The following is a 19,646-nucleotide window of genomic DNA, read 5'->3' on the forward strand; positions in this document are numbered from 1 at the left end:
CTCGGTCCCATGTAGGATGCCAGCTACACCACCTCGCAGATGTCTTCTCTCCATCGGGGGCTAGTGGGATTTTAATTGCATTCGTGTTCTGAGGGAGGACGGCGGCGGAGGTGGACGGGTAGGGGCGGGGGGGGAGGAGGATTGGATTGCATTTACATTTCGGTCATGACTGCCTGGGCTCTCCGGGTTCACAGATCAGAGAGCGGGGAAAACACAACGGGCTGGAGGCTAAACAACCTTGGGGGAGGCACACCCGCGGTCGTTAAGGCATCATGTCTTTAACTCGGAGCCGCCGCCGCCGCGGTGGCGTGGAGCGCATCATCTAAAAACGTGGTATCATCAGAAAACCGCAAATGCATGAATATAAATGATCGAGTCTTTTCTTTTTATTACATTAATAACCTGGTAGCGCACACGCACACACACACACCTGCTGACACACACACTTCACTGAATCTTGACGATTCTGCGGAATGCGCCAACATCTGCATAATACAACAAAACTAATTTGCCGTTTCCCCACTGTTCTTGAGACCCGCGAAGATGAACATGCTCATCGCTCTCCTCGTGAACACAGCATAATCATCCAGGATTTATGCTTCCAGCTTGTATCAAATTAATTGTGCATGGACTGTGAAGGGTCGAGAGAATATCTCATAGAAATGGATTTCACCTTGTCATCACACAATCACATGGACTAAAAATACCCCTCTCATTTTCCCAGGAAAGAGTGCACTGCCACTAGATACATGACTCATTTACAATCTATTGCATGTGATCACTAATTTACGTGTGGCAGTGTTAAATGATATCATCAGCATTATAATTACTAGCAGTAATTACTACTATTCATAAAATGCAGAGTAGTAGACATAGTCGTAGTAGTGGTAGTAAAATAGTAGTAGTGGTATAAAATTAGTAGTAGAAGTAGCAATAGTGGCTTTAGTACTTCTTTTATTAGAAATACTGTTTATGTTATGAATTGCATTGCGTTGTTGGGCTTTTGAGTTTCTTATGGGTTAGCTATCGATTTCTGAGGATAACATGCGTTATATACATCAACGGTTGGGTTAGGGTTAAGTTGGGCTGTTGCATTAATCATGTTGTGAAGGGTGTCAGGACAATGACAGATGGTATTGTTTGGGCGTGAACATGGTACCGATGGTTCAGTCATATCCAATCCAATCGACTATAACCAGGGACAGACTTAACCTATTTGCAAGTAGAAATGTAATTGTTTCAAAAGACTCACCACCATTTAGTTGTATTTAATAAGCATGTTTCTATAATTGATGCGTGTTTTTTTTCCCAGGGTTACGCTATCTTATATACCTTGGTACATCGAGAATAAAGGCCATGTCCTCAATGAGATTGGACCAGAAAACCATCTCAAAAGCAATACTTTTACACAGTTGATAATATGTCATGTTTTCATACTCTACATAGCAGATTTCCCTAGCAAGGCCTTGACAAAGTAGCTGGGTAGAAGGGGAGGGAGTTTGGAGGGAGGGAAGTTTCTTCGATCAGTACCAATTAGGGGGTTCCGTGCAAAAGATTGTTGGTGCGCTTATTGCAGTTTTCATTGTGGAGGACGACAGGGGATCCAGGGAACAGACTGGTGCACAAGTCACAAACATACCTCCCATTGATTACCCTGGTAGATATTTACATTGTTGTGGAAAGTACAACACTTAAACTTGAGCAAGAAGAGGAAAGCAACGATTTAACTTTTATTTGGAACTTTAAGAAAGAAGTACAAAAGCCGAGCTGGTCTGCAGAATACCTGCTTTTCCAGCTTCAGCATGCAAACTGTTTTTATTGTCTCGCATTTTTATTTATTTTTTTGTATATATTGCCTCACTCTTTCATCCTATCAGCTCCGAGCCAGGGTAATGTCAAACAATGCCCATGCATGGCTCCAACATCAACCAAATTCAGTTTTTTCTCCCCACTGTTCATGGGGCCCTATTTTAACGGTCTGAAACGCATGTGAGAAGCGCCAAGCGCTAGTAGCTTTGTGGGCGGTTCTACGGCATCTGTCTCCGATGAGACAGATGCACAAGAATTGAAATACTGACACTGACTTGAAACCAGGTATTTCGTGGTTTGTGGCGGGAGTGGTTTCTGAAACTCCAAAATAGCACCAGGGAACGTTTGCGCCAGAACACGCCTCCTCCTTTCGCCGAACCGCCCCTTGGGGCACAAGAACATTCCCTAATTTACCGACGCGTGGAGCAGGAGGGAAAAGAACGCTCTGCGCCAGTTGCAAACTAGCAACGACACATGCGCCAGTGATTAAGTCAATCGCACGGATGCAAGATAGGGCCCATGGTCTTCGAGCCCAACTTGGTTTTCCACGTGTTGGAGGGAAACTTTTCACGCAGTTTCCCTCATTATTTAACCTTGCCTTCCTAATCCATTCCTTGCCAACACTTTCTAATCATGAAGTAGTCTTGAGCTCAACAGAAAAAATTCTATTGTTCAAGGAATATGAGTAAATACTGGTGGCACTAAACATCGGATGATCTTTTTAAGAAGCCAAAAAACTCTGTGTTTTTCCACAAAGACGTGGGTATGCCAAGTAAGATCAGGTCAGCTGTGGGATGGAGATATCTCAAAGAGAAACACGCTGGAAGGGGTCATCCAAGCTTCCTGGGTAAGACGGTATTGGCAGGCAATGCCATGACTGTTGTCAGTAGCGCAGAGCTCATGTTTTTCCTAACTCTTTGCATAACCACAGTGGCAAAGCTATGCGCTCGGTCTTTAAAGAGAAACCAGACTGCAAGCCCCTAGCATCCTGCAGCAGGGTCTCTGGTCTTTATCAGGGTTCCCTGCTTCTACAGCGTCACAGCTGGACGTGCGCATCGGCTAAAGTCACATATATATCGAGGTCGGCACACACACACGCGCGTGGATAGCGACTAGAAGTCAAAGACAAAGACGTATGGAGGGAAGCAGGGAAGAGCCGGCTTGGCAGGGGCGCTATAATGAGAATAATGACCATGTCAACATGAAAAGATGGATGGCATGGAGAGAAAGGAGCAGAGGAATAGAGGAAAGGAGCCTCATCCACGAGCGGGCAAAAGGGAGTGGTTGACGGCAAAGCCTGTAAATCCATTTGGTTCTTCAGACATGGAGGAAGAATGGAACTGACAACGGCTTGCGGGGCCTGGCGGTCCATAGAGTGGAGACCAGAAGGATGGAAGGAGAGAGAGAGAGAGAGAGAGAGAGAGAGAGAGAGAGAGAGAGAGAGAGAGAGAGAGAGAGAGAGAGAGAGAGAGAGAGAGAGAGAGAAAATAATGTGTCACCAAGCGGGAGGAGGGGGAAGCCGAGGCAGGAGCTGTCAGAACTCTGCTGCTGTGTGTAGATTAAATCTGTGGCTATTTAAAGAGGGAAAGCACGCCAGGGCCCCCTACCCCGTCAGACACCGCCACCGTCCACACTCCTTCCTGCCCCCTTCGCTGTGACATCACCGGCAGTCATCACCTCACTGTGACGGAGGGGGTGACGGAGAGGGGAGTGCGGGGGGAGAGATGAGAGTTTGGGGGGTGTATGACTAACCGAGCTAAACGGTTCTCGCCGCGCACTCACTGATGTCATGTATATTTTGTACGAGCGTTGCATAAAACCCAAGGTCAGATATATGGGACTTTTGCCTTGTGACTCAGAGCAGGAGGCGGTCATTGAACAGTGGAAGTATAGAGCAGCGAATGATTCACCCATTGGAGGATTTCTATTTTGTTAGCTTGTTTTTAAATATCTTCAGCTGCCAGGTCGGACGAACAGGATCACTACTGGCTTCGTTTGGACGGCGTATCCGGGCTGTTTTCGTTCACAGACTGTGCCTTAATCTGGCAGACCCTGACATTGTTATGCGATGGAGGCTTGTGTTTGCTGTGCATCACTCAGGAGATGAGTAATGTACGTGCAACATTGTTTTGGTACACACACACTCATGTTTGCGCACACATTGTTTGTTGACAATGAAATGTTTCAGTGTGTGTATGTGTGTGTGTGTGTGTGTGTGTGTGTGTGTGTGTGTGTGTGTGTGTGTGCGTGCGTGCGTGCGTGCGTGCGTGCGTGCATGAGTGTCCGTTTCGTGATGGACTAGGTCGATGGCTGTCGGCAGAGCCCCGCCATGCAGTCACATGGCGGGTATTGTTGTTCCCCATCCTTTACGTGACCCCCAGGCTGATGACGCAGGCATCATTGCGTCCTGCTCTGCCAGCAGAACTGCAAGGCCTTCACCCCCCTCCCCACCTCCTCATACACCCCCTCTCTCACTTTCTCTGTCACTCCATCTCCTCCTCCCCTTCAGTCCACGGCAGTCGAACTCGCAGCGCGACGGACTCATTTGGACCCACTCAGTTATCTCTCTGTTCAGCCCTAAGAATCCTTCACGGCTTTTGTTGCCATCAATCAAAAACCGGGCTGCCAAGGAGACAGAGACACTGAGGGGTGTCAAAACACTGTCCAAACCAAGAGGCTCAACCGTGTAGGGTTTTGCCTCCACATTTACACATACACATACGATTCTATGTTTATTTAATGTGGACGTTTTTCAAATGTTTTCCTGAAGCCGGTGTGTGGAATGGTGTGTGAAAGAGCAGGGCTTGCATCAGTGGGTGCTCAGAGAATGACAGTTATTGCATCGTCAAGCCTGAGAGAAAAAAAACCAAGCAGCAACTAGGATTGGAGGCGGCGTTTTCACTTGCAGGCTGCGAACAGGGGGGTTAGGCTCCACTGGAAATGCAGGCAAGGACAAATAAACTAGAGGGGCTAATCTAAAAAACACTTCATGAATGTTTTCCAGTAAATGGCCCTATCCAGCTTCCTTACTTAACGTTCTACCCGCTAATTGGATGCTTGGTTTGACCTCACACTAGTTTGATTTCAATGTCAACGTTTGAATAACGAATAGACGTGGGACTTCAAGATCCTCCTTCCTGTAAGCCTTTCTAGTTTTGTCAAAGTCCTTGGAGAGTCCCAGCAGAGATCCACACGACAACAGCCATCTGTTGTCAATGCAAAGATTCATCAAATATCCATTTTGTTATGTAATGTTGAAATTGTACTCTTATCTTCCCCAAGTAACATCCTCTATTGCTCCAGAAAAGACAAATACAAAGAATGCATGGAAGCGAAATGCAGAAAGACTTTCTCGAAGAATTTGGTGTATTGATTCCATGCCCTGACATACAGTATATTCTGTCAAATCCGACTTGACACCAAAAAACTCAAAAATAATCAATGCTTTAAAAAAGATGCATACAAATTTAAGTACCCTCTGAGAATGTTGCATTGTGGCACAGGTGTGCTGGATTGATTGTGTGTTCGCCAGTCCGTCCGCAGGACTGTCAGTCGGTCACTCAGCCGGTCAGTCAGTCTGCTTGACTTGACACTCAGTGGAGGGAAAGTATATAAAGAATGCAAGGATGAACTCTTGTGGACATTACTATCCTCGCCTTTTTATATATATATATATATATATATATATATATACTATAGTGTATAAAAATATCGACTAGGTTGTTCTATCTAGACCCAGTAGCATATGACTGCACAGTACACTCAATAATGGATATTTTGACATCTATCCAACATTTATATGTATAGTATTACGGAGACTACTTGTTTCTTTGTCCTGAGGTTTCATTGTGAACTACAGGACATCATATTCTGTTCACAGAATGCTGATTCTATCACGACTAGTGTGGGCTCATTTAATCTCCTGAATTACTTGTTGACAAAGTTCAGTCCATCCCATAGGTCCTCTTTTTTTTCTAATCCCAGGCCATACATATAAAGTGCAGATTTCAAATTGCAGTGGATAGGTAGTATACACGATGTCCGTAGTGAATTGGATTTGTGTATTGGTGTTATATTTTAGGATAACCTTGAGAAAAGTGATGTGGGGTGCAGATTGACTTCCCAGCCGGATTGATTTACCTGGTGGCTTCAGGGGATACTGTGCTTTCGTGGTCACAAATGTATAGTTTTTTTCATTATATTTGTGTTATGCTTTCATAAAAGGATGATCTTGCCAAATCGTTGCGCAAAATGAATGGTTAGGATTTACATACAAGCTATGCAAGCTCCACTCACCCTTGAAGAAGACATATTTGCACTATGTATGTATGTATTTATGCATAAGGCCTGAGCGATTAACCAAATTTGATTTTCAATTACGATTTTTGACTTCCAACTATTATGAAAACAAGATTACAGATGAAACGATTATTGTGCTGCATTATAAAGGGAACAATATGTATCCTTGACAGAGTTAAAAATGGATGCTCCAGTCCAAACTCACACTATCGGAGAGAGCTGGCCCCGCCCCCTCCTACCCAGGCCTGAAGCTTACGTGGGTTGCCAGGTTGAGCAGAGCACAACATTATATTTGAGACAAACGCTATTATTCTATTTTGACAATGTCAAGCGACGGCGCGTCCCACACTGTAAATTGATCAGCTCATGTTTCAGTTTCAATGTATTCATTGTTTTCAAATTATGCCAGCTCATGTGGCATCAGCCACGACATCCCTCCAGGCTCTAAGCTGTCTCCGTGTTTCAAAAATTAGGTAGAATCTAGTGCAATCTCAGTTGATCCAGTTTGTTTGCCTGCTTCCATGGCTTCAGCACGATGTGCTTGTGTGCCAATTTGTTTCATATCTGGCAACCGGGGCTACTCTGAGAATAGTGAGTCATAACACAGAGGCCAAAAAAAAAAAAAACGTTCTGACCCGGAATGGAAATTTCAAAGGAGAACATACTGGCGGTACCATTGTTGTTTGAGAAGCCAATGTTCCTACATACATCACGCTTCCAAGAAAATACCCCTGTTATAAAGACACGTTTGTTTTCTTATATCACTAAATGCATTAGGTTTGTTTATGTATGTGCTGTACGTATGCCTGTGTGTGTGTGTGTGTGTGTGTGTGTGTGTGTGTGTGTGTGTGTGTGTGTGTGTGTGTGTGTGTGTGTGTGTGTGTGTGTGTGTGTGTGTGTGTGTGTGTGTGTGTGTGTGTGTGTGTGTGTGAGTGAGTGAGTGAGTGAGTGAGTGAGTGAGTGAGTGAGTGAGTGAGTGAGTGAGTGAGTGAGTGAGTGAGTGACTGAGTGAGTGAGTGAGTGAGTGAGTGTGTGTGTGTATGCATGTGTGCATGCCTGTGTGTTAGTATTTGAGTATTAATACTGTATGTAACACATGTGGATATGTATGGATGCATATGGATATGATTCTTTGTATACAAAAATGGGGGTTGAAGGTAGACCGGGAACACAGCCCTCCTTTCATCCGTCTCGGGGGCTCGGTTTGTCCAACGGGCTCCTCTCGCTTGGAGGGGCTGGCGGTGAGAGGACCGCGTCTCACCCACATCACACCCTCCCCCATGCCAACTCTGTAGCCTATAATTACCACGAGAAACCTGCGAAAGACAATCATAATTGTTGCGAGGGAAAATAGCAGGGCAGCGTACACTGCTGTACACGCAGTTCCCTAGCTTTCGGTAAACACACAAGGATTCCCCATAGCTCCCAGGAAGGCTTCGAGCGATCAATACGTCTCAGAGCTTATGTATTTCCAATACCTCATGAATGGAGGTGATGCATACTCATTGTTTTCACAACGTCACCATGGGGGGGTAGGGGTTTGCATGATGCTAAACATGTAACCATGGGAAAGAGTTAGGCTGGCCTTTTGAGATTTAGCATTCAAGGCTGCCTTTTGCTTTAATGTGGTGGGGCATCAAAGGTGCGTTTGTTGTAGAAGGGGCTAAACCTTGGTTTTGAAATACAACACAGCGCACATCAGACTCCAAACTCTCCGGCGGACATTCTTTTTTTTTACCTCATTCACAATATTCAAGTAGTGCCCTCATGACGAATGCTTGATCAATAAGAGCCTAGCTTGAATCAGAATGCAGCCCACTGCCCTACAGGGATTAGACGCTTATTGAGTTATTGGTAACTCATGGTCAGAGGCCCAAGGAGTTGACAACCGAAAGAAAAACTATATAAATATATGTCCAGTCCACCTAGATATATGTGAAGATGTCACCTAGATATATGTTAAGATCTTAAGAGGACCATCTCAATGCACACACGCAGACGGATGCAGGCACACACACACACACACACACACACACACACACACACACACACACACACACACACACACACACACACACACACACACACACACACACACACACACACACACACACACACACACACACACAGCTTTCCGCTGAGAAATACTCTGAATATGACCTGAATGGCCAATGCATGACCCTCTTAACAACATCAGTCACAACTAAAAGGAGAACCGCCCGACCACTTCTTATGCGCTCTGGACAACAACATGCGATAACAAGCACAGCAGAATGCACCGCAACAGAAAGGGCAGGGCTAGCGAGTGAATACGTCACACCAGGTATGCAGGGCTGCCAGATGGTGGCCTCACGGGCGAAACGTCTGCTTGGGATTTTTTTTTGCAAATAGGTCTCCGTCAAAAAAGTCAGCGGCTTCTAGCGGGCCCGACGTTTGACTGCCGTTCTCAAAGCCGCGCTTTAGGAAGCGCCATATCTATAATAGAGTCGCGGGCTGGAAGACGTCCCGTTGAGAGAGAGAAAGAGAGAGAGAGAGAGAGAGAAAGAGAGAAAGAGAGAGAGAGAGAAAGAGAGAAAGAGAGAGAGAGAGAGAGAGAGAGAGAGAGAGAGAGAGAGAGAGAGAGAGAGAGAGAGAGAGAGAGAGAAAGTGACAAGCTGTGACAGGTGTGTCAGTCCACGGCCGAGCGCTCCACACATTGTCACTGATAGAAAACGCGGAGAGCCCGCTGGAAGCAATGACAAATATTTTGCAATATAGAAGTAAGGATAACAGCGCAATGCCAATATCAGCAGACTCTATTGTGGCACTGAAAGAGCGGTGCGCGCTGGACTCCTGAGCCCCTCAACTTTCCGTTTAGGAGCGTGCGTCGCTATATTGGTTATTTTCTCTTCAAAGGCTTGACGCTCCCACTTCTGCTCCCGCCCTCCCCCCTTCCATTTCCCAGCTTCCTTCCATCTTGTCTTTTTGAAACGGCAGCAGAGATTTATCACCCGAGTTCAAATAACCGCCTCGTCTGTAGTGCACCTAGAGGTGACAGTAGGTTACGAAGAAGAGAGACATCTAACACAAATATATATATACTGCGTTATTTGGATGACGCTACTAGTTTGCCGAGCAAGCTAAAGTTTGGTTTTGATCTCAGTTCTAGATTAACATTCATCAGTTTAACTGATTACAAATATTTGCAGGAGACACTATAGGAGTCCCCCCAAAAATGATTTTGTTGAGAGATGTTCAGAAAGAATTGTATTTTTATTGTAAACGTAGTTGCCCCGAGTTTCAGGTCTTACAGGAGATGGTATGGCTGACTGCTGTGGAGTGCAGCTGAGAGCCTTGTGTGCAGAACATTGATTAAAACACAAGAAGGGGGTTCTTCACGTTGAATCAGATAAAGATAGATTGCAGACACTGGGTCTAACATCATTGACTTTGGCGCGGTCTTTGTAAACGAGAGTTTAAAGCCTTTACCGTACACATTTTGATAGGTTTAATGAGTGAGGGAGGCTACACCATGCATCTTATCGTTGTAAATTAATATATAAAACAAAATCGATATTCATTTAGATGAGGGACACCATTTGTGGTAATATTTTCTTTGCCTTTTTTGATCTAGTATGCGGTGAGTTATTATAAATGTGATATTTTCTCTTCAGCGCAATAGGCCTATATGTTAAACTATCATGATTTTTCAGAATTTGTGTTTTAATGACCTTTTCCATGTAATTCAGTATTTAGATACATCCGTGCCTAAGCCTGATAAATATTTAACTAAGACACTAATTGTTTCAGGACAATGTCAACAGCTGTAGAGCTTGAGAGGGTTGACCTTATCCTTCAAATCCGTCATAAGTGATTGGAAAACAACAAGCGCGTAACGCCGGCTTTCACTCATCGCAAATGACCGTGGATGTTTTGTTGGGTTAAACCCTCCTCTAAAAGCTTGTTAGAAAATAAATAGCCTAGTCTCTAAGCAAGCTAACTGCAGATATACACAAGGGTAATGTATTATAGGATTTGGTGCGAGGAAAGCACACTCCTACATAAGCAGTAAACCTTCCTGCTATACAAGTTGTTGGTCCCGCATTAGTAGTGCTGCCCCATGCTTTGGCCAAGCGCTTTCAGTCTTGACCCCATGTTCAGCTACAACAAAATAACGGAAAGTATCCTGAAGTACACTTGCAGTGGGGGCCGTAATGATATATTAAGTGTCAGACGCAGGAAATGTGTTTTCGGTTTTGAAGTGTGTCGGTTCTTTGCCGCTCTATATGTTGTTTTCAGGATTACCGCGTACAGGTTTGGACAAGTGACAAGTGTTGGCAGTAACAACACTCGTCACAACAGCTTTCAGATTATCACACCTCCCGGATCTTGACTGAGACTATTAAAATAGCCTAAAATAGTGTTCACAACAGTGATAACAAGAAGTTGTGTTTTGTTAACCACACAAATCATTGAATGAAGAGACGATAGCATACAAATGCCAGAGGAACACTTATTTGAAATTGATAAATGTCGACAGGGGTCTTTAACTCTCCATTACTTTGTTTGTGCAGATGTGTGACGGTTGCCTGATACATACTGAAATTACAGCAATATTGGAAGGAAATTGTGTATTTAAGACAATACAATTTTGCAGAGCAACTGCTCGCAATACACAACTTGTACTGAGATCAGACACCACATAACCTTTGTTGTTTATTCAATATTGTTCCTGATTAATACGTTGACTAGGTGATTCTATGCTCACTGCTTTAGCCTTGTCTTAGAGATGGACTGTCATTTATGACTGCCAGAAAGGAAATCGCTGGATTGGACTGAGCCTCCTCTTGCAGAACTTCTTCTACTTCCAAAGAGATTGCAAAGGCTCAAGACCTTTTTCAACACACAGAGACTCAATGGAGGGGAACCTCAGTAAATGGCCCGTGTACAGGGCTAGTAGTTCAGTGGGCCTCACCCCAAGACACTTTACTGTAGCTGCCTGTAAAATACAACCTCCCTCTCTGGCTTGCTCACCAAGTGTAACGCACAACCTGGTTTTAATTATCATCAAAGCCTTCCAATAAACTCACTAGTTGCCAAACAGCAGGTGGGATGAGCTGGCCAGCGTAATAGCTTAAATTAAGCAACGTAGGGCTATACTGAAGGTGTTAGTATATATAAGTGGTCGGTTTTCCTTTGCCTCGAGGGAAAGGGTTGACCTCTTACCATCATTCCCGGGGATAAATGGCGCCCATTAAAGCCCTGAAGTTGGTAATGGCGCTTTTGATTAGGGGGTTGGTCCTGTGCGGTCTGACCCTTGCTCTCTACCATCTCCATAAACATGAGTGACTCCGGAAAGATGAAAAAGCTGGAGGCATGTGTGTGAAGAAGTCTTGGGCTCACAGCCCCGTTTCATGACAGGATAATTACAGCAGCGATGCGTCCTGAGGACCCTTCAAAGACCCCTTACTTCCTCTTGAAGACCACAAGCATCACATCTCACCAATCAGGATGGCCAGGCCAAAATCAGGTCCTCATGGTTTTATTGCCATGTTTTTCCTCCCTCTCACACGCAAACAAACACATACTGTTGGGCGGCAGCGGCCCAGGAGGTAGAGCTGGTTGACTGGCAACCGGAGAGTTGCAAGTACAATCCCCTGTCGAGGTGCCCCTGTCCAAGACACCTAACCCTTAATAATCCCAATGAGCTGGCTGTTGCCGTGAATGATTGATACTGATGTCGGTCTGGGGATGTATGTATGAATGGGTGAATGAATGTATGCTATGAGTGGTTACAAAGGCACTATATAAAAGTAGTCCATTTACCATTTAAACCCACCCACCATTAACCAGCTGGACGATAACTGATTTAATGTAACCAACAACTCAAGCAACCGACATTTTAGTGCTCGAAATAGTGGCACTGTAGAAGTAGACTGCAGTATCAGTGACGGATACTTCCTATGTTGAACTCCTGCAAATAGTACCTTCCTGTGAAGTACTCAAGAGTCCTTAAAGGCCAATGTAGACAGCACAAACGACTGGTATCAAACCGAGATTATTGGTGTGAACCCAACAGGAGTGTGGCTTTGTACGTCTTCACATGCTCCCCAGGCGCACAGTTCCCCAGGTGTTCTGCTTTCTCCAACTCAGAGACATAAAGGTAAGGGCACTTACCGTTGTGCCCCGGTAAAAAGCCTTCCTGCTCATCGACCCAACGTGCGCTAAATAAGTGTTGGTAAATAAAGGGTGGCATTTACACACTCACCCACCCACCATTAACAGCCCCCCTGGCGAAATATGGGGTTTAACTCTTTGCTTTTGGTTTGAGGAGATATGCAAGTCGCACCCGTATGTTGGTGGGTTGCTTTCTAGTCCGCCAGCCCTCGAACTCATGCATCTTAGGGAACACAACAAGGGGTTCCGGTTTGTTTGCTGTGTAAAACAATCAAAAACACATTGGGAGGCTGAGGGCTAGCCTTTCCATCTCATCAGTTTGTCGGACAAGTCCGTTAGGAGAATGCACCTTCGATAAAGGGAAATGCATAAACATTGTGCAGCTATTTACACCTACATTACGGAGAACGCTATTGATTTTGAAAGTAGGAGCCATCTGTAGTTTTTTTTGTGAACATATCCTGAAGTGACTTCAGTGAAATGCTTGCCACCGCCGCCGCCGGGAGAGATGAAGTGGTATCAAACTAAATGGGAGCGCACATTTGGATTCAACCCCTGTTAGGGAGTAGAGCTCAATTGGGTGCGAACAGGAGAGGGCTGGGGAGATTGGGAGAAAGCTGCAGGAACTAAAAACATTAAAACAATATTTGCAAACATTTTATCTTACAGCCAGCATGCCAGATTGGATAATTGCAGAAACATTTTCCTAACTTGCATGAAGTGCTTGCAGCAAGTTAAACGCTTGCACAGGAGCAGGCTCACAATTAATTGTAACGTTGAGAAATGCATACAGTTTAATTTATTCCTAAACATTTATTTATATGGGTCCATTGATCCATATGGGAAATAAATTATTTCCTAACGCTGGAGGCTTGGTAATTAGTAGCCTATTTTTTTTTGCTTCCCTCAGTTTACTTATACAGTGATTATAGAAATAATAGCAGGATAGGGAGAGATAGAGAATGGCAATTTTAAGACAATGTACTCATCCATTCTGTTTCTATCAATCCCAAAATATCCCTAAGTTTACAGTTTAAAAAACTAGATGAGCCCAGAAAGTGAGTTCCCCCCTCTCTTTAATGAGTCCTTGTGCATCTGATTATTGATTATTGTGGCAGAGATAATTGATCAATAGGTCCAATATTCCTATTGTGCTTGGAAAGCCTCCATTTTCTGTGCATCATGCAAAATGAAACCAGGGACCAGTCTGTTCACATCGAAACACATCTGTTCCAACATCGGCGGAGTAATGTTGGACGCAGATGGTGAACTTCTCAGACAAATCATAGAATGCTTCAGACTGTCTCGGTTTCTTGTGTTGAATCGATTTTTGCAACGTGCATTACATATCACAATTGGAACTCTACTATGATCGTCGATGGTCATTTCTAATGAACGTTGACGCGAGCACCGGTGGCATCCTCAGAGGAATACAAGCAGGCATTCACTTGTGATGAGTTAAGCGTGATTCTAGGTAGAAGGGAATATAAGAGAGAGGGGGGTCTTGTAATGGATGTGGACAGCACCCAGATCACTACTGTGGCAAAGAGGAGACTGTTCAAAGAGTTTTTTCCAGTTTTCTTTTTTACATTATCGACCATCACTCAGTGTTAGATTACGTTCAGTCTGTCTTTCCCATCACTGTACAATTCGGTCACTGTCAGGGCCCCCCAAGTGTCCTTCATTCACTCCAGCCCTCAATTACCCAGAGCGATCATAAAAGACAGGTGATGAGGTGCAGCAACGGACCCAGGCAGGCGGCTGCATGGAAGTCTTTCTTGTTAAGGCCCCCCACAACAAGCCTCGGAATCTCTCGATCCTGCTGACCCGCTGCTGTAAATGTTACATGTTTGATAGCTGACGGATAGGGTGGTGGAGACAAAACCATCATGTGGGTCTTTTATCACTGACGCACAACCATAAAGAAGGACAGATTATATGGAGTAGGATCATGGGCACATGGAACGGTTTGCTGGCTTCTGTCAAAGCAGCCTTTTTGTTCAAGAAAAAAAAAAAAAAGGGTTTAAAAATGTTGCATGGATTGCACCAGATGTTCCTGCTGTATTCTATAGCTTCCTGCCATTGAACACTGCATGTTTGACATCATTAAAAGCTTCTAGGCGGTGAGGCTTTGATTGGTGGGCGTTGTTTGCACAACTGGGCATCTATTGTGCAAGCAAGGATACGAGGAAAATACATGCTGTTGCAGCAGAAATAAAAAGCAGTCTCTGTTGGAGGCAGGAAATGAAAGGAAGCATAATATGATATTCAAGTTCTAAAGTAGAGAGATGTGTTGATGGTGCGAAAAAGTATAATGTATAGGGAATGCGCACTGGTTTTTGGGTTTTGTATGTTTTGTCTTTTGTCTTGTAGTGGTGCAGTCTTTCTTGGGAAAGGTCCAAGGCTAAATGATCATAATCAATGCACCAACCACTGATAAGCAAGTGATTTGCCGATGATGTCCGGACATAATTGTTTGCATTTACTTTATATACTCAAATGCAGGACTATAGATTGGTTTCAAAGGTATAAATATTTTGTTTATGCAGAAGCATTCTCAATCCCATAAAAAAAATTAAACAGACCAGGCAGTCTTTGTTTTACCCGGGCCTTGTTGCAGACATTAATTCCAATAAAACCTAGCAGATAAAATGCAGGTTTAGTGCTAATCTCATAATTATTCTGAAAGTTCAATTTGAGCACATTCTTTACTCATTGTCTGTTTCTATATCAAACACGGCGACTCCCCTTGGTAATGTGATCGTGTTCATCCAGCCCCTGCAACAATTTTGCTTACACAATCATTCACTTTTAGAGCACAATCGTCACATGTTCTCCTCTGGGAAACCAAAGTCACAGATTATTGTTCAGTGGTGCTGCATTGGACCCATCTGTGACCTCAAAAGACTGGGTACAGATGTCGTTCACGGTGAAACAACGAACAAAAAGATGAAGAAAAGGGTTGCTGGTACGTCCGTCAGGTGTGAAAGGTCTGTCATAGCTTACCGATTACTGTCTATGAGCACAAAAGGGATTTCTAATGACTAGAAAGGATCACTCTTATGATTGACTGTGGAGGTAATTTAACATTCAGATGATGCTGAGCAGGATGGAGGGGGACAGTTGCGTTGGGTTTTTGTCCTCAAACCGTATTATTGCTCCAATTAAATAAATAGACAAAGAAAACTGGAAGAGGATCTATTGTTCCAGGTTCATCTAAATGATAGTGGATGTATTAGCTCAGCTGCGGAACACGTTTTGATAACACATTTGACAGATTATCCTTTGACAATTGAAAAAACGAAACACATTTTTAAATATACAGAAGCTGGTTAATTCACCAAGATATATACCGGTATATTTTTTAATGACACTCATGAGTATGAAGCAAATCACACTGAAAACGGCATTGGAAGCATTAGCCGATTAGAACACTCATTCAGCACTGGTCCCTTTCAATGGTGCCAATGAGCAAAAGCATAGCCTAGATAGTCTGTAGTTATACCGTACCAACACTGGCAGACCCCCAGAGCTCCTTGGCTGAGCGTGCCATGCGAGCACACGTTTCCAGGCACTGATCCATACAGACACACCATGCAGCCACACGTATGGGGGAGGACTGAGGAAAACACATCATATCTCGTATCTCTCTGATTGTAGATGGTTCAAGTTGACGCAAGACTTTTTGGTAGGGCAGTAGACTGAACTAGACCAAGAGAACGAGTTTCGCTGAAAGCAAAATATACCAAAGGAGAATGAATTGTGTGATTGCGTTTTAATCTAGGTAAGGAGTTATCAAGGAGCCACTTCAAGATGTTCAAATTAGTCTGACTGCACCATAGGCCACGCTCGGCTATCAATAAACACAACAAGTGAGCCTCATTTAAATCATATTCTACTTTTGAAGTCTAGGTTATAGGGCTGATAATCACACTCCTTAAATTGTGATGCAAAAGAAATACCAATCCCACTTCAGACACGAAGCCATAACACGAGTAAGGCTTCATTGTCGTTTAATCGACTTTCAGAGGCTCAAGACCACGTTTCCCAAATCTCTGGGTAGAACCTCACTTCGGTTGGCATTCAGCGGCAATTATGTTCCAATTCCACGTGTGTATGTTCTCGGAAAAACTTTCCCTGTTTCAAAACACTTGGCTTAATTGCAAAATGGCTGAAGGAAATGTATCATTTAGCGGGCGACAGGAAGCCTGAGTGTTTTCATTTTACAATGGATTGTTTTTGAGCCCAGAACACGCTGATTAAAGGTTCTAAAATGTCGAGTATTAGGGGTTGAATGTGATGTGTCCTCGGCTAGTAATCCACGGTGTGAGCGAAAGTGCTTTTTATTCACAAGCGGCACCGTGGCTGCTGACGCCTGAAGTATTGAGGTTAATTGAGACAACGAAAAAAAATTAAATCATTTCACAATAAACATTCATGCCGCACCGTACGGGAAAGTGCTCGCCAACTATGCACATGACATTATTTTCAGACAGTATACTGACAAACAAATTATTAGGCAGTTCCGTGTGCGAGCGATTGTGAAGGGAAGACACCCATTTGTTTCTTTAATCTTTTTTTTATATCAAAATTGATCTGGACTACAGCATGGAGCAAGACAAATTAGTAGCTCGTAATCTTTCAAGCCCAGTGAACAACAGTTTGGCCATTTGAGTTGTTTACCAACACTTGGTGCTCTGGAATTCAATCAGTGTACTCTCCCTGCCTCAGTCAGACTGAGTGGGTGGCTAATCCTGCACTCGAAACGGAGGTTGTGAAGATAAGTGCAGCCGCGTGTAAAAGTAATGTAATAAACTAAACTTTAGCTCAGTGCCAGCACAGGTCATTGTAGCCATTCTCACCTATTAAAAACTTGACCAGGCCCAACGATTACACGATTAATTGAGCCAACTAAAAAATGTTCTTAATTATCTTAATTGATTAATCATTTAAGTCATTTATCAAGCACAAATAATACAATTTGCTGCTTAAGGTTGCAGTTCAATTGAAAGATTTGGTATCGTTGTAATAGTTAATAGTAGTAATAGTTTAGTTTTTCTTGGCTGCAAACGCATTTAAGACATCCCTTTGGACTCTGGTAACTTGAGATGACATTTGCTATTATTAAGGACATTTGATTGATTATATGATTAACTGAAAAATGGTTTGATTAATCCGCTATTAAAATTTCCGTCAGCTGCAGCCTTCAATTTAAGCGAGGACAATACTACCCCAATCAAGGCATCTGAAATGAAAATGCGACCCACTTGCATTGTACTAGAAGCTAATCATCCTCTCTCTCTCTCCCTCTGCCTCCCTCTCTCCCTCTCTAGGTGGTGGGTCAGATTGACAAGCTCACGTCAGACTTTGACTTTGACCAGGATCCCGATGACTGGACGGTGGCCACGGCCAGCAGTACGTCCAGCAGCGAGCGGGGGCTGGGCGAGGCCTTCCGGCCAGACCCCCTCAACCCAGACGTGCTGTCGGACAGCTGGGAGTTCTGCAGCTACCTGGAGGCCACGGCCGCCGCCGCTGCCACGCTCAGGTCGGGAGACCCCGCCCAGACCCAGACGCCCGGCAGCCCGCCACCGCCGCCCCCCGCCACCACTGCCTCGGCCTACTCGCAGATGAACGGGGGTCTGCCCATCCCCAACGGCCCCCGCATCATCACGCCGGACTCATCGAGCGAGGAGGCCAGTAGCTCCACCCACAGCCACAAGCCGCGAGAACGGGTGCGCTTCAGCGACAAGATCCTGTACCACGCGCTGTGCTGTGATGACGACGAGGACGACGAGGAGCAGGCGGAGGCGGCCGACGACGAAGAGGACAAGAGCGGCCGGGCGACGCCGGACAGCGACGTTGAGACGAGTCCCCTGGCCAGCTCGTGCGCCACCCCGAGGCGGTCTTACTCTGAGCATTCGCTCCACTATCCTCACTTTCTGGACCCTTCGTACGTCCCGTCCCCGGCCAAGGCGTCGACCGGAGCTCACACACTACCCAGGAAGGGTCTTTTGAATCCGGGCTGCCGTAAAAAACTGCTACGAAACAGCAGCACACAGACAGTGTCGGACAAGAGCACCCAAACTGTACTGCCCTATATTCCAACCAAACAGAAAACCAAGGACCACTGAGAAAAAGCATTACCATAGAACACGTGACAAGGACTGTGTACTATTTAATATTAAATACATAGATCATAGATTAATACGCAAATAAATTGATTACTAAATAAATAAATGATATATGGGAAATCACTTGACTACCTAAAGTCATTCCAAGGCTCAGGGAAAACTCGACAATATAAAGGCAGTGAAAGAGAAAAATGTATTGGAGGACCAAAAGGCTTGTGCCTATTATAATGTTGAAAAGATATGTTGAATGGATTCCCTATGTGTAATTATTTGCAAAATGTATTGAAATAACAAAGCAATCTTCTTCTTTTTCTAGGTCTGACGTTTAAAGTGTTCAAAAAAAATTGCAAGTGTGAAGAGGTTATTTCTCCTCCTGATACACTAGTATAAATTGAAGAAAAAAAAAACATTAATAATATAATGCTTGTTCCCTTAATGTGGATACAAAACTCTGCACATCCTTGTTCTCTGAATCTGTATAAACATTGTCTTTTTCATGTTCCAATTATTTCAAATGTCAAGGGGGACTGCTGCGTTCGCTGGGGGTACGTATCAAGATGCACATCATGTGATCGCTCCTCTCTTTGATGTCGGCCAAACCCAGTCAGAGTGCAGGAGTGCAACACTGTTTACTTGCCCTTGACTTTTATAAATCATTTCAATAATTGATCTCTTCTCGGTCTACTGATCAAAACCTCACACTAATGTCCGGTAAGTAGGAAGACGAATGAATACACATAATAAAATATATATAAAATACAATATAATAATATACACTTTAAGAAGGAATACACTTTAATAATCCGCAATCCCCACACAAACCGGTCGAGACCAGTTGACATTTCTCCTCGCCTGGTTATTTTTTTCCTATACGTACGCAATGTCCTTTGAGCCCCCCGGTATTGAACGGCGAGAAACAGTGCAAAGAAAGGTTTTTTTTGTCTCTTGCTTTCAGTTTCTCGGCGGGGAATTCAGCTCGATAGGGCGGTGTTTTATTCACAGGCTAACGCCAATAGCCGCTGTGATCAATACGGCAGAAGGAGGCGCCGTTGAGAGGTCTCCAAGCCTGGCCATGGAGGCCGTTCTCCCGCGGTCCGCGAACAAAAACCTCACAGTCAGACCAATTTACTTGAAAAAACAGAACAAAACTCATACAGAGGATGTGGCTCCGAAGCTGACATTTTCAAAATATGTTCCACATAGTTTGAGTAAATGGCAAACAGATAGTGTTCCCGTCCAGAGCCCTTTGCC

At 44.3% G+C, this 19,646-nt stretch overlaps 1 protein-coding gene across 1 annotated transcript in view; it reads left to right on the top strand.

Annotated features, from left to right (window-relative positions):
- The window catches only part of insyn1 (inhibitory synaptic factor 1), a 37,453-nt gene extending 19,058 nt beyond the window's left edge, over positions 1-18,395 (top strand). Inside the window, exon 2 of the mRNA XM_056608701.1 lies at positions 17,598-18,395. Coding sequence (XP_056464676.1) covers positions 17,598-18,395 — 798 coding nt within the window. The remainder of the gene's footprint in view (positions 1-17,597) is intronic.
- Positions 18,396-19,646: the final 1,251 nt, after the last annotated feature.

Source organism: Gadus chalcogrammus, chromosome 14, assembly GCF_026213295.1.
Source record: "Gadus chalcogrammus isolate NIFS_2021 chromosome 14, NIFS_Gcha_1.0, whole genome shotgun sequence".
Taxonomy (NCBI): Eukaryota; Metazoa; Chordata; class Actinopteri; order Gadiformes; family Gadidae; genus Gadus; species Gadus chalcogrammus.